Here is a 13,692-nt window from a genome sequence, read left to right on the forward strand (position 1 = left end):
CATCATTCTGACTGGTTACATTGATCAACAAATACTGAAGCCTGCTTGTTCATGTTCTCATAGTGTTTGTGTACTTCTGATTGATTGTAAATAAATTATTACAATTATTAAATAGAATCTTTCAATCTCTTTCAAATAAAGGCAATATTTATCTATTTGAGTGATAACAAATGAAAGAAGACAAATGTTTTTGATATATTGTACACTGTTTTCTTTACATTTTATTAGTCTTTCAACTGTGACCATCAATAGGATTTTACAGCATAATGATAAATGTTGCCTTAGATGTATTATAGTATTGTAATACCCTGTTTTTTTTATACCTTGAAGCTCGCTCCAGGGGTGTTTGAGTCTGTCCCAAGCCTTGTAGATGAAGAAGTCAAAATTGCAGTTATCAGAGATACTCTTCGACTGGTAGATCCGTTAAAAAGAAGAAACCACCACAATCAGTGAGTGTATTTTTATTGTGCTTTAAAGACAGAAACCTTATGTGCCTTCAAAGGACTAACATAACTTGGACATGATTGGAACCTTACACAATAGCCTGCAGTTTAATGTGGAATTGATGATAGAATCCGACTATCAATATTAATGTGGTAGTCTAGGTTTGGATATTGTTTTTGCACTAATTAAAGTTCTGGAAGTTATGTTTTTACCAGAATACTCAAATACATGTTCCTGTTTTACAAATATGTCCACGCCTGTACATTTGATAGTAATATATTTTGGTCTAGAGCAGGGGTCTCCAACCTTTTCTGAAATAAGAGCTACTTGTGTTCAATGAAATTCATCCTGAGCTGCTAATTGTTCTAATTTGAATTAGTGACAGCATCATTGCAAGATTAGATTTGTGGCTACCATAGGCACTGAGCACCTACGTGTGCCAGTTAAAAATGCTTTGTCAATGTGTAATGATTCTGCATGGGTAATGTGTAGCAGCCATAGCTGCAGTGCCTTTGGTACCAAGGTAATACTATTTGAATTAATTCTTTCCAGCGCTGCATTATTGACTTTTCAAATATCCGCTTTAAATTTATTTTGAAACTGTACCTATTTTTCTCCAAACATCAGCTAATAAGATCACCAAATGCATACATTTTCATCTTGTTACATGCTTTTTAATTTTGAGATGCATGTAATAATTCAACGAAACAAAGATTCTAATTCTTACTGTGCCGCACGCAGGTGAGCTACTTACAGATCTCTGGAGAGCTGCCAGTAGCTCGCAAGCTTCTCGTTGGAGAAGCCTGGTCTAGAGCCATCCTGTTCGGGCAAGTTACATTAAAGTCCAGTGAATACTGTGCAAGGTCCTACTAAATATCTTGTTTACTTCCCTCTTTTCTTTTTGTACGTCTAGCTGTTTGTTTACCTCATACCCCACACTTGCATAATTGTATCTTGGTTTTAAAAACATGATGTCCATTTGAGGCAGTGTGCAAACTACAGAGGAATTAGGTGAATAGTTGGAAACATTTAGGGCCTCACTTAGAGTTTAGTGATCAGGGTACATAATTGAGTACACTTTCTGCCAAACAGTCAGTCTGCCCATCTCATTTACAGATAGGGGGCCTTAAGTAATCTGTCTAAAGGGCCTCCATTGTCTCAGTCGAAGGAATAATTCCTCGAACGGCCGAAGGGAGTAGGCGCCATCAGAGGAAGGACATTTCACTGCCAGCTTAATTTAGGGTGGACAGTGTAATGTATTTTTTACCTGTCCTACTCTGCCAAGAAAAAACATGCAGTGAGCAACAGGAAACAAATTGCAATGACCTCCCACACTCTGTGCGAAAACTCTTGGGATGTGGGTCTTATTAGTTTTTTGTTTTTTAAAACCAAACTCCCGGTTTGGGAGTTTGTTTTTGAAAAGAAAAAAAAAGTTAAATGTTTAGCGGACGGCCGTAAATGATGGCGGTTCTCGTCAATGTACAGAGATAAGCATTGGGCAGCAGTCTGCCAGTTCTGGCAGTGGCACCAGGTAATGTCTTCCTGCATCCTGACAGACTGTACACCACCCATAAAACTATAAATCGGCCCCTTAGTTATAAATACATTTTGTTCAAAATTATAAACAGTGTTTGTATTTTATGAAACGTTTAAAAGATAAAGGTTTAAACACTGCTTTCTAAATGCATCCTAAACTTGGTCATAGCATCAACCTAATTATCTTGCTTTTACTTTATAGCTGAGCATATGTTTTATTTACTATTCTATCTCTAGCCAGATTGTACTCTAGTGCCAAGTTGTGGTAATAGTAAGCCATTGTTCAATACTTCAATTGCATCCAGTTTTTTTCAGACTCAAATTGTTTTCATGCTAAGGCCACAGTTACAACATTGATGTAATTCCCATCCCCAGCTGAATTGCAGGAGATGTGGAAATGACACACTTCTGATTAGTCCCTTCCCCCTAACCCCTCCCCCCAGAAGGGTATGGGTGGGAAAGGGCCGAATAATTGAAGCTATCACAGGAATTGGAATACTAAATCATATTCCCCATTTGTAAGACGGCGATCCGGCTGCAAGACCTGTTTCAGTGGTATTCCAACATCCGACAATTGCTGACATTCTCAGTATTAGTTATTTGGCTGGGGATACACCCCATCAGCATTCTTGCACCCCTCAGAATGAGGGCCTCAATATTTTTCAATTTAGGAGTTTAAAATTAAATGCCTTTGAAGTGAAATGTGTTAATCTGTTTGATAATGATCTTTACAGTATTTTCATATTTAAAAAAAAAAGTCTTTATTAAGCCTTTTAATTAAAATCATGTTTATTGTACAGTATCTAAAACATTTAGCAATTTTATTTATTCACTATCGTTGCCATATCGCAGATAAGCATTTTACAGTTCTTAGAAGATCCTGGGAGACTATGTCACATTGCTTTCCTTTTTTTGTCTGGAGAATCGTCTTCTAAGAAGACTATTTTCTGGATCATTGTTCTAATATGTGTCATTGTTTTTGGTCTTTGAATATCATAATTACTCATTATTGAATTGTTCACTTTCTATGTATAGATGTGGGACAAACTGATTGGAAATATTTTAAACATTTAGATTCTGCTGTGTTGCAACTGAATTGATAATGAGGCATGATCGCACCTCTTTCTAAGTTTAAGTGTCAAGTCAAGTCAAGTCAGGGACATTTGTATAGCGCACATATCACATCCTTGGAGTCTCATGGCGCTTGCAGCAGTCTCTGACAAGGGGACACAGTTAGTTTGCAAAGAGCCAAGTCTTTAGTCCCTTGCGGAAACAGCCATGATCGGGGGAGTTACGGAGATGGAAAGGCATTTTGTTCCAGGCAGCCGGAGCCAGAAACGAAAATGCTCCATCACCATTCTTGGGGGTGCGTATTTTTAAAGGTATCAGTAAGAGTTCGCTTCCGGATCTGAGTTCCCTTTGTGGCTGATACCATCTGAGTTTTTTGGACCGATATTTAGGACCCTTATCTTACAGAGATTTAAAAAAGAATGCTCTTTTTTACCGGCAACCAATGTAGGCTTTTAAACAGGTGGCAGAGGAGGTTCTTAGTGGAAGGTTAAGAACCAACCGAGCTGCCTGTGCTGGAGAACCTGAAGCCTCCTCAGATGGTGTTCATTTATGGAAGACAGTAGTGCGTTCCCGTAGACCATCCTATTTATTATTAGGCCTTGGAATAAGGGTTTTCGGGCCAAAACAGGGATCCACTTGGAGATTTTCCTCAGACTACGCATTAGTCCGAAGCAAGTACCAATGATGTTGTTTATTTGATTGTTAATTGACAGTTTATTATCCAACAAGAAGCCCAAATTACGAGTTGAATCCTTTGGTACTGGGCAGATGCCCAGATTGGTTGGCCACCATTCGTCTGTCCAATGTTCTGCCGCTTTGCCGAAAAGCAGAATTTCTGACTTATTGCCATTTAGTTGAAGGTGATTGATGGTCATCCATTCCTCAACTTATACCGGGCAGTTTTGGAAACGTTGTTTGGTTTCGTTAGGGTCAGAATCTAGTGTGACTAAAATCTGCGTATCATCGGCATACGATAGAACATCAAAGCCGTGGTCTCTGATTATATTGGCCAAAGGAGTCCTATAGATATTAAAGAGCATCGGGCTCAATATAGAGCCCTGAGGGATGCCCATTTTAACAGGTCTTTCATTTGCACTATTTTCTCAGATTTGGACCGTTGTGGTGCGATTGGACAAATAGCTAGAAAACCATTTTAAGGCGTTTCATCTGACACCAATCTCCCACAATCGATGGATTAGAATGCGGTGGGAGATGGTGTCAAATGCCGCTGACAGGTCGAGCAGGACAAGAATGGCTGACTGGCGCTTATCCAGCGCCAGTCTGATGTTGTTTTTTCTGGAAGGGCCAGGTTTTGAGCTTCTTTTGGAAGTCTATGAGGGATGGGCGGTTCTGAGGTGTAGCGGGAGAACCTTCCATGTTTTGGCTGTGATGTATGAGAAGGAACGTCTCCCACATCTGGTCTTCTTAATGTAAGGGTTGCATAACATAGCCTGGGGGGCCCAACCAAAGGTGTATGGTAGGTTGGTAAAAGGTGAGGCGGTGGTTGAGGTGGTTGTATGTTGGAACCACACAAGCATTTACCACACCTGCCTTAACAACGTGGTCTGAACCACGAATGCACCTTTATAACTCATTCCTTTACAATGCAAGTCGTTACAACGACTTGCCTTAGGGAAAGCGGTGGACTTTGGAATAATATAACTTACTATTCCAACTTTAGTCTGCGCAACAGTTGAGAACACGTTGGACTTAAAGTCCAACGAAGTTCAACAACGCTTTCCTGAAGGCAAGTCGTTGTAACGGCTTGGGTGGTAAAGGAATGCGTTGTAAAGATGCTTTCGTGGTTTGAACCGCGTGGTTAAGACACAGCATGGTTTGAGATACAACACAAGACTGTTTCCTAATTGAGGCATGCTGGTCCGATTTTGTTGAGGGCTTTCTAAGCATACATGAGCAGCTTGAATTCGCATCTTTCCTGGACTGGTAATCAGCGTAGCACGTTGAGGTGCAGTGAGATTTGGACTTTTTATGGGATGTCCAAGATGAATCTGGAGCTGGCATTCTGAGTGGTTTGGAGTCGGCTGGGATTCCAGCAGAGAGGGCATTTCCGTATTCGAGTCTGCTTTTTGGATGATCAGGAACAGCAAGCAAGCAGAAGGTAGCCTGGTCCTGACATCACCACAATTAAATGTAACTTTCGCATGTAACCCCCTTTAACACCTCAAAGTAGGCACTGGTTGGTGGTGAGCATCTATTTAATCCCTTAACGTAGTATTAAGAAAGTTCTTAGTTTCTCTTTTACCCCAAAGAAGGATCACTATAGACTTTGGTTCCAATAAATATAGACTTCAGACAAACACTTCAGTCAGCTACATAAAAGTGGACATATATCCTCCTTGGTCTTTAAAGGCTCCAGTAGCATGAAGGGGACCCTAGTTATATAAATAAATGTCCCCTGCTTTGCTTCAGGCAGTTCTGTCTCTCATTATACATCGCTTCTCCTTAGAATCTTTCAAATGGAGTACATTGTTCTAACCTCACATCTGTGAGAGGGGAGACACACTGACATTCACATGTACTTTCAGCAAATTGCACCCTATCAATTTCTGCCTTACATTTGTTTAGATTGTTACATTGGAAAACGTCAACCAAATTCTAACATGTTCATTTGTAATCTGGAGTCTAGTAAGTGTGGTTATTAGTATGAGACTTTTCATTTGAAGGAAGTCCTTTTTTTTTTAGGCCATGTATAATTTGACCACGAGCCGGGCCCTTTTATCCTCACTTTCTTCCTGTACTAAAATCTTTGTAAAGTTTTCGTTTTACTCTGCTTTTTCATCCTTTTTGATATGCTTCAGGTGGATTCATGACACTTTAACAGACCTCTACTGATCTGATTCATGTGAAACTCCAGCCCCTACCGTTCCTTTTGATATACATTAAACAAAAACAGCAGGCGAAGCGTTTGTTGGATAAGCGTACAGGAGCATGTTCATATAAGGATGTATATCAGTAGAGAACAGTGATATTTGATGTAAAACCTAAGTTTACTGCTACAAAACGCTAACACCACGGGGTCAGAATTTAACAGGTGTCAAAGTCAACAGCTGTCACAGTTTAGCCATTTAAAATGTGACATACTATTAACGGGCAATCCCCCTACTCCCCCCACCCCAATAAAATTCGGCAGATTTCACCTATCAAAATTTGCATATGAGACCTGGGTCTCACAAAATGGAACCCAGAGTCTTTCATGTATTGTATCTTTCACAGATATCGATACACCCAGCACATGCATATAGCAAACAAACACTGCACAGCCCTTCACAGTATATAACCTTTGAAGGCCTATATAATCACCCAGCACTTGCAGGTAATATACCTGCATTGCAACGTACTGCATTATCCATGATTGTACCATTCACAGGTCTACGTACACCCAGCACACGGATACTACACATGCACTGCGCAGCACTACACACCAAACCAATGTAGGCCAAGGGTGAGTAAAGCAAACAGCAGCAAACCTTGAAATGAGTGAGCCTGTAGGCCTCTCTCCAGTGACTCAGGTAAAAAGGACCTGTTCACTCCTACTGATCAATACGCAATATGCTGCCACCACTGCGCTCCTGCTGCTTCACACCTGGTAACGGCACTAGCCTTTCAACACTATGAAGGTAGCGCTTTGGGCAAAAGCACAATCTGTGACACCAGCTTATGTGCTGGTGCACTCGGTCATGATCCATGTTTACCTTTGTCAAGAAAAATCAGCATTAGGGATTCAGGCCTCCTTACAGTTGGAGTTACTCTAGGCATCGGTGCACGTCCGTCACCATGCAAGGGAGTAAGGGACCTTTTACTGCCCCAACAGGGCCTAATAATATTTCTCACCAAATCACTTTAGTTCCTTTATTGAGTTGACATTGGGAGCTGTCTTGACTCAACAGTGTGCAGTTTGTCAGAAGGACTACTGTTTATCCAATGGTTTCATGGTCATAGACAGTTTGTTATGGCACAGAATACCTGATAGATGTACCTTTGCCATTGTTAGGTACGGTTAGTATTCCGTATGCATGTCTGTACAGCTTAGGGATATAAATAAATCATTGCTGGCTCCACTTTTTTGTCTGTTTTTGTGAGCTTTCTGAGGAGGGAACGCTATCACAGATGTTCTTCCCCCACAGATGTTCTCTGTCCTGGATGGATCCCTGGATAGGAAAGGAGTCTCTGGGAAAGAGTTACTAATAGTGGACTCCTGCAATGTTGATTCCCTTGTTGGGACAAGAAGTTCCATGATGTGAAGTTGGGTGGGAAGGTTGCTTATAAGATTGGAATATAAAATATTTACTGGTTAGTTGTCCTTTAAACCTTTTAAGCGTTTGTTTGCAGCACAGTATTGCGCTTGTTGACCATACAATAGGGCGTTATGGAGGTACTGCCAACACTGTGGCTGTCTAAATTATGTCATTCTTGAGGCAAAGAAAGCCTAAAACTTACATTTGCATTAACTTTGGCAATCTGGTCCAATAGGAGCAATGTTAATCTCCACACTTCCTTGAACCTAATGGCATTATTCAGAAGATATTATACCGGTCAGCAGTAGATCTGAGGAATGGGAAATGGGACAAGGAGACACTGGATATGTAAACTGTTCCTGCTCCCACCGCTGTGTTGAACTTTGCCTGCAGAAGGGTTCATATCTTTTAACACGCTCTGTATTTTGGGCACCCTATAGCTGGTTGCTTCTGACACCCTCTGTATTTCGGACACTCTGGAGTTGGTTGAAACTCAGTGACTTCCTAGAGCTTCAGTGATTTAAATCTGATCTGAATGATTCTCAATGCAAAATGCACAAAGTTAATCAGTGCGGTAGCAGTGCGTGACTAACCAGAAATATAAACAAGGTCTGCACAAGTTGAGGAGTCTTCATGTATCACTTGTAACTGAATAAGTAAAACTTAGAGCTTATAATAATCTGGGAAAGGATGACTCCAGAAATAGTGTACAAATATCGAATCTAAATCATTGATCTCAGGAAATATGCAAGAATACTTCTCTTTTTTCCTAAGTTCTTGGTGACTTCACCAAGAGCACTTTTGAGTTCCAATCTTTGGCAGCAAGAGTTCTGATGCAGCAGATAAGTACCTTACCTGCCAGGAAAGGAACGTTCTGAACACGTGGCGCTTTTTACTCCATGAATCCAAGATGGTCGCCATCACTGTAAGTCTCGTAAGTGTCCAACCTTGCCCTGGGATATGTAATGTTTGTTGATTACACTTGTGCATTTTGCATAGTGCAAACGTTAGACAAAACGCCTTACATTTACGGTGCCCACCCTTTGGTCACGCGGCTGTCCTCTGCGACGGAAGACTTGAGCACCTAAGCCGTTTGTGGGAGTGAGTGTCCGTGCCTGACCATTATGTTGATATGAGCGCGAGCCGCAGATTGTGACAGGCAGTGCAGAAAGAACTTCTTGGGTCACCCAATCCCCAATGCATTAGATCTGGAAGGGGAGTGCTACCATTATCGCTTTAATTGCTGCCGTCATCCATTGGCTGACGGCAGCACTACCTCCCCAGTGTTGCCGTCGGCCAATGGCGGACGCGGCCCCGCCCGCGCACGGAAACGCCCGCACCGCGGCAGAATTACCGCGGCAGTTAATGGGTTAACTCTGTTAAGATCAGCAGGGCAACCTTTGTTTGTCCTTACGAAAGGAGCCTATTTATTATTCTTATTGTGGCATTAACTCATTCGTGTGCGACCATAAGATAAAACACCTGATCAACACCAATTTGATTTAAAGTTTTTAAAATCATGCAAATATTAAAGTAAAGGATATCATTTCACTTGCTATAGTTGCTGGAACTAAGTTAATGTGTGCATCCTGGTGAGTGACGTTAGGTGGATGCAAAACGTTTAATGAAGTTGTTAAAAGTGTATAATATTATTACTATCTCAAGATGTAACTCACTCCAGCTTAAAATATACTTTCGAGCATGAAGGGAGAGGAAAGTTAAGAACAAGAGATGGATCTTGCAGCGGGAACGGAGAAGGGTAAGATTGGGCGCGCATAGTGGGAAGGGTGGTAGCAAGTTTCACACTTCAAGGGTAACATTCAATTTGTATGATTGCGCTGTTCACCGTTCAAGAATGTAGAGGTTGCAAAGGACCAATGACCCATATACCTATGTGGGCTGTTATCTGCCACTTCAATAGGTCCATAATGTGTAGAGCCCTTATACTAAAAACTGGAATTTTTCTAAATACCGTTTGCCCCATCTTGCAAACATTTCATGGTTGACCTTCAACCAAGGTTCAGCTTAAGTATTGTCCAGAAGCCTGGGGATATGTATAGACTTTTGTTGTCACCCCTACATACAACGCAGCCTGCCTGTCTTCCCAATGAACGATCTATGAAGTAGGTCTCCGACAGAATCAATTGGTCCCACACATAGAAAAAGCTCAAAAAGTTAAAGTGCAACAAACAAAAAATAATGCATTCTACACAGGTTAAGCAACAGTGAAAATAATAGAACTAAAACTGTCCTAAAAACATCTGCTAGTCAAGGGCAGTGCAGTCTATCAGCTATCCAGGCTGCTGAAAAAACTGGCAAGTATGTCACACAGCCCAACAATGTTTTAAATATTCCAAATACGACCATCCAAGATAAACGATTTCAATTAGACAAATGGGCATTTCCAAAGTCAACATCCAGTGTTCATTTAGGAAAGCCACTGGGTCTTCAGTAGTTAATGACTGTGGCACAGGAAATAATTCGGGGGGGGGGGGTACGCTGGTACAGCTTCAACTGTTTTCCAGATTCAAAGGGATTACTAGATCTGGAAATGGGCTAGTGCCTAATGTCTTTCCCTGGTGGTGTGGGGTGAAGTGGGGGAGGGCTGGAGAGGGGAGATATCAACCTTTTTGGGCCGGAATCTCATAAGTGTCATGACGATGGTCAGTTAGAGCAGGTTACATCTTCCAGCGCTTTCCCACAATAGAGAGGTGAGAGGTTCCACCAGCTGATAAAAAAAAATATGTATCCCAAGGAACACGCTGTGGACTTCCTGAGGGAGGTCTAAGCAATTTTCAGATTCCTCCCAAAGCATGACTAAAGAGAGCGGCAACAGTTGATTATTAGATGAAGGTTTGAGTGGTTAGGGGCAGGAGTAACTTGTCGCAGGGCAGATCTACCAAGATATGTCAAATGGCTGAAAACTGCCCTGGTCACTCATTGGTTTGCAGCAGGCCTCAAACCTGCTACATCTGACTTTGTATTTTTTGAAGCATCTCAAATGGGTCCTTCAAGACTGAATTGAATGAGGAATGCCATGTCCAAAAAGAAGTGAAAATTCAAATTGTGCCAAATTTCCCCTGCCCTCAGTGATGACAGCGCATTAATTTCTACGAATATTACTCTACTGGCATGGCACAAGCCACTACTCCCTGCATATATGTATGTCACATGAAGGACTGTGCTTATCACGACTAAGTAGATTTCACTTGGAAAGCAGAGTCCTCTACCACGGAAACAGTACTCCGTAAACTGTAGCTCCCTTGTCAACTACCACTTTACACTTTGGCCCCAATTCCATGTACAGGGGTGAATTCTGATCCCTGCACAAACAGGAGCGCCTGGCACAAGCGCCCAAGCAGCAATCGCAGAACCCACTGCTTTGTCGGTGTTAAGGCCTTGGGAAAGGCAGAGACACATATGCCAAGTTAGCCTCCTCCTCTCCCACCTGGGAAGCAGCTCTAGTTGGCCCTTGTTGGTGCATAAGAGGCCAATGTTACAGGCTTCGAAGGCCATAACTTCTGACCAGTGGTTCTTCAAATACTAGAAAGGGGATGTGCCTTGCCCATCTAGCAGTCCTCTCCCCAGATACCTACTACCTACTCTTGTTAGAAAGAAGAACATCTCCTTATTTTGTAGCTGGATGTGGCAGCACTGCTGCAGAAAGAATCTGTGAAGTTGGTTTAAGAATTTGAGATAAGTCAGGGGAACTTCTTCTCAAGAAGGATGGCGGTCTTTGTCCCATCTTAGATCACAGGGTCTTGAATCTCTTCCTCCCCAGGGAGAAATTAAAGATGCTGTCCCTGGACCAGGATCTACTGGTGCTAGAAGATGGAAACTGGATGGTGTTGTTTTTCCACACAACGCCCTGGAGTCCCACAGGAGATACCTCTACTTTGTGCTGTGGTCCACTTAGTAACCGTAGTGGTTCTCCTCTTTGGTCAAATTTTGGCACCTCAGATCTTTACAAAGGAAATGGCAGATGTTGAAGGTCTGAAATCCCAGTATTCAAATACCTGGATGAATGGCTCTTGAAAGGAGAATGGTGATGGAGAAAGGAGCATGGTGAAGGAGATGGTGCCACAGGACTTGCTGTCGACGGCATCCCTGCTATTCGACCTGGCCTTGAGCATCAGTGTGCCAAATCTCATCTGGAACCTTCTCAGCACCTCCAGTTCATAGGAGCAGTACTACACACAGCATCACTCCGGGCCTTTACTCCTACCCAGAATATCCGGGACATTCAGTATATGACTCCGATGTTTTAGGAAGGAGCTTGGCTTCCAGGTCTGAAGGTCATGTGCCTGCTCGCTTCTTGCATCCTCCTGGTCATCCTTGTACACTGCATGGGAGAACTGTGCAGTGGTTCCTCTCAAGGCAGTGGTTGCTGCATGGGGAAGATCTGTCAGACACCTTTGTGATTTGCCATGGCACTGCAATGGAACTGGCTTGGTGGGATTTGGAGGATACCCTTGCGGCTAGCATGTCCTTCGAATCCCCGCCAGCTGTAACCACTGTGTAACAAATGCCTCGACCCTCGGATGGGGTGCGCATCTGGAGGCCCTGGGATTTTTATTGTAGCAGGATCATCTCTGGGATAAGCAGTTGTATACAGATCCGTGGGTTGTGCATGTTCAGCCTAAGAGAAGGATGCAGAAAATCCATATGATGGTTGGGATGGGCCTGCTGATGTAATTAGGGATGTACTAGTTCATCCAACGGGTTTATAACTTAACACATACTAGTAGTTGAGACAAACCGCGATAAGGAGTTTTGCCCAGAGTCAATGTTGGTCAGCTGTTGGCACCAATATTGGGATCCAGTTGTCAAAGGTTAAAAAGGTCAAATACATTTTAGCCACCGCAGTCCAGGTGTCCAGGGTTCGTCCAGGAGGTCGGAATGACGGGTCCTTTTCATATTCTCTGAATATGCGAACACGCTGTTAACATAATTCCTCGTTTGATCACAATTATTATTGTTTTAAACCGTCTGCCTAGGCTGTGGCAAGTGAATCTCGCTGTAGGGGTGAAGTTGCAATTTCTCGCTCATGCGTTAGATTGAAATAAATGAAAGAGCCCACTGAATGCCCATATTAAAACTCATCCATTCATTAACAGGAACAAATGGTAGGTCAAACATAAACTGCAATCTCACGAAAGTGTCCTCTTTTTCCTGCGACTGACACTGTTTCATTTATTCTGCAATTTGCACTGAACCAGAGGGCATTCGTTTGTGCATCTTATTTAGGCGCCCAGGGGAGTGCTGTTTACAGTCTGGTGTGGTTGTTTTTTTATTTTCTCAGTACTCTCTCGACTGCTTGGTCTAATCTGCATATAATTACTCATCTCATTTTTTTCGATCCCTTCCTAGATAAGAGGCAGGTGATGTACTATTGGGAATATTGCATAGTCTCAACACTTGAAGGTTTGTTGAAAGCTGTCAGTGGAATTAATTATTTCCAGAGCCTGCTGATTTCTGCTGAGGGAGGAAATGTCTCGTTGTGGCCTGCTTAGGAGCTCCAAAGACCTAAAATGTAATCCCATGGGCCCAGGAAAAAACCACTCATTACTAAGGATTCACAAAATCTAATTTACTTTTCATAATCCCTGACGATGCTTCGACCCTCCTCTTTAACCCCCTTCCACTTCCCATCACTCCATGATTCTTCATGACTTTCATTAGAGCGATCCCCAAGAACTTGCTGCTTTACTGATCTTCTGTAAGCGTTAGAATTTTCGGGTAACCTTTGGCCAGGTAAAAAGAGTTCCATTTACAATCGTTGTGTCGAGATTTATATAATGATGATGATGTGAAAAGCTGACGTGGATGCGGCACGGCACTCATGGTCCTATGTCCGAATAACCCTGCTCTAATGTTTTGTTTCTCATGTGGTGAGGGTCTCGGTACATCCCTCCTTTTCCACCCAATTCAGTCGTACTTTATGGTCAAGTAAGTAATACTGGCTGCGCCCTTTCTTTCCCCCTAATGAAAATTTGCCTGGCTTTAGTGCAGGTAAGTTTCAATTCTGTTAAGGACAAAGAGGCGAGGATTATGCCATTCTTCCTTCGCTTTATTTTTCAGCAGCCTTTTTTTTAAACATAACAAACTACTACTCCCATAAACAGCAGGGAGTAGGAAACAAAAAGGTTCCAACAGGAGTCCTTCCACTCTGTTCACCGTCCTACATTCTATTGGTCCCTTCACTGTGTTTCCTCTTCCTCTTTCTTCGCGCCAACAGCTCCGTTACGAACTTCACGCATCCTGCTTGGACCCATCACTTCCTGCAACAACAGACTGCGTCAGAACCAGGCCCAATATAAAACAGGTCAGCAGAGCAACGCAAGAACCAGACAATGTTTAAGCATCAGGTGACCTCTGAGCTAGC

The 13,692-nt window shown here is 42.5% G+C and overlaps 1 protein-coding gene across 1 annotated transcript in view; it reads left to right on the forward strand.

Annotated features, from left to right (window-relative positions):
- The window catches only part of TTLL11 (tubulin tyrosine ligase like 11), a 682,208-nt gene that overhangs the window by 405,519 nt on the left and 262,997 nt on the right, over positions 1-13,692 (forward strand). The window contains exon 6 of the mRNA XM_086920963.1: positions 331-449. Within this exon, the coding sequence (XP_086777089.1) occupies positions 331-449 (119 nt within the window). The remainder of the gene's footprint in view (positions 1-330; positions 450-13,692) is intronic.

Source organism: Lissotriton vulgaris, chromosome 5, assembly GCF_964263255.1.
Source record: "Lissotriton vulgaris chromosome 5, aLisVul1.2, whole genome shotgun sequence".
Lineage (NCBI taxonomy): Eukaryota > Metazoa > Chordata > Amphibia > Caudata > Salamandridae > Lissotriton > Lissotriton vulgaris.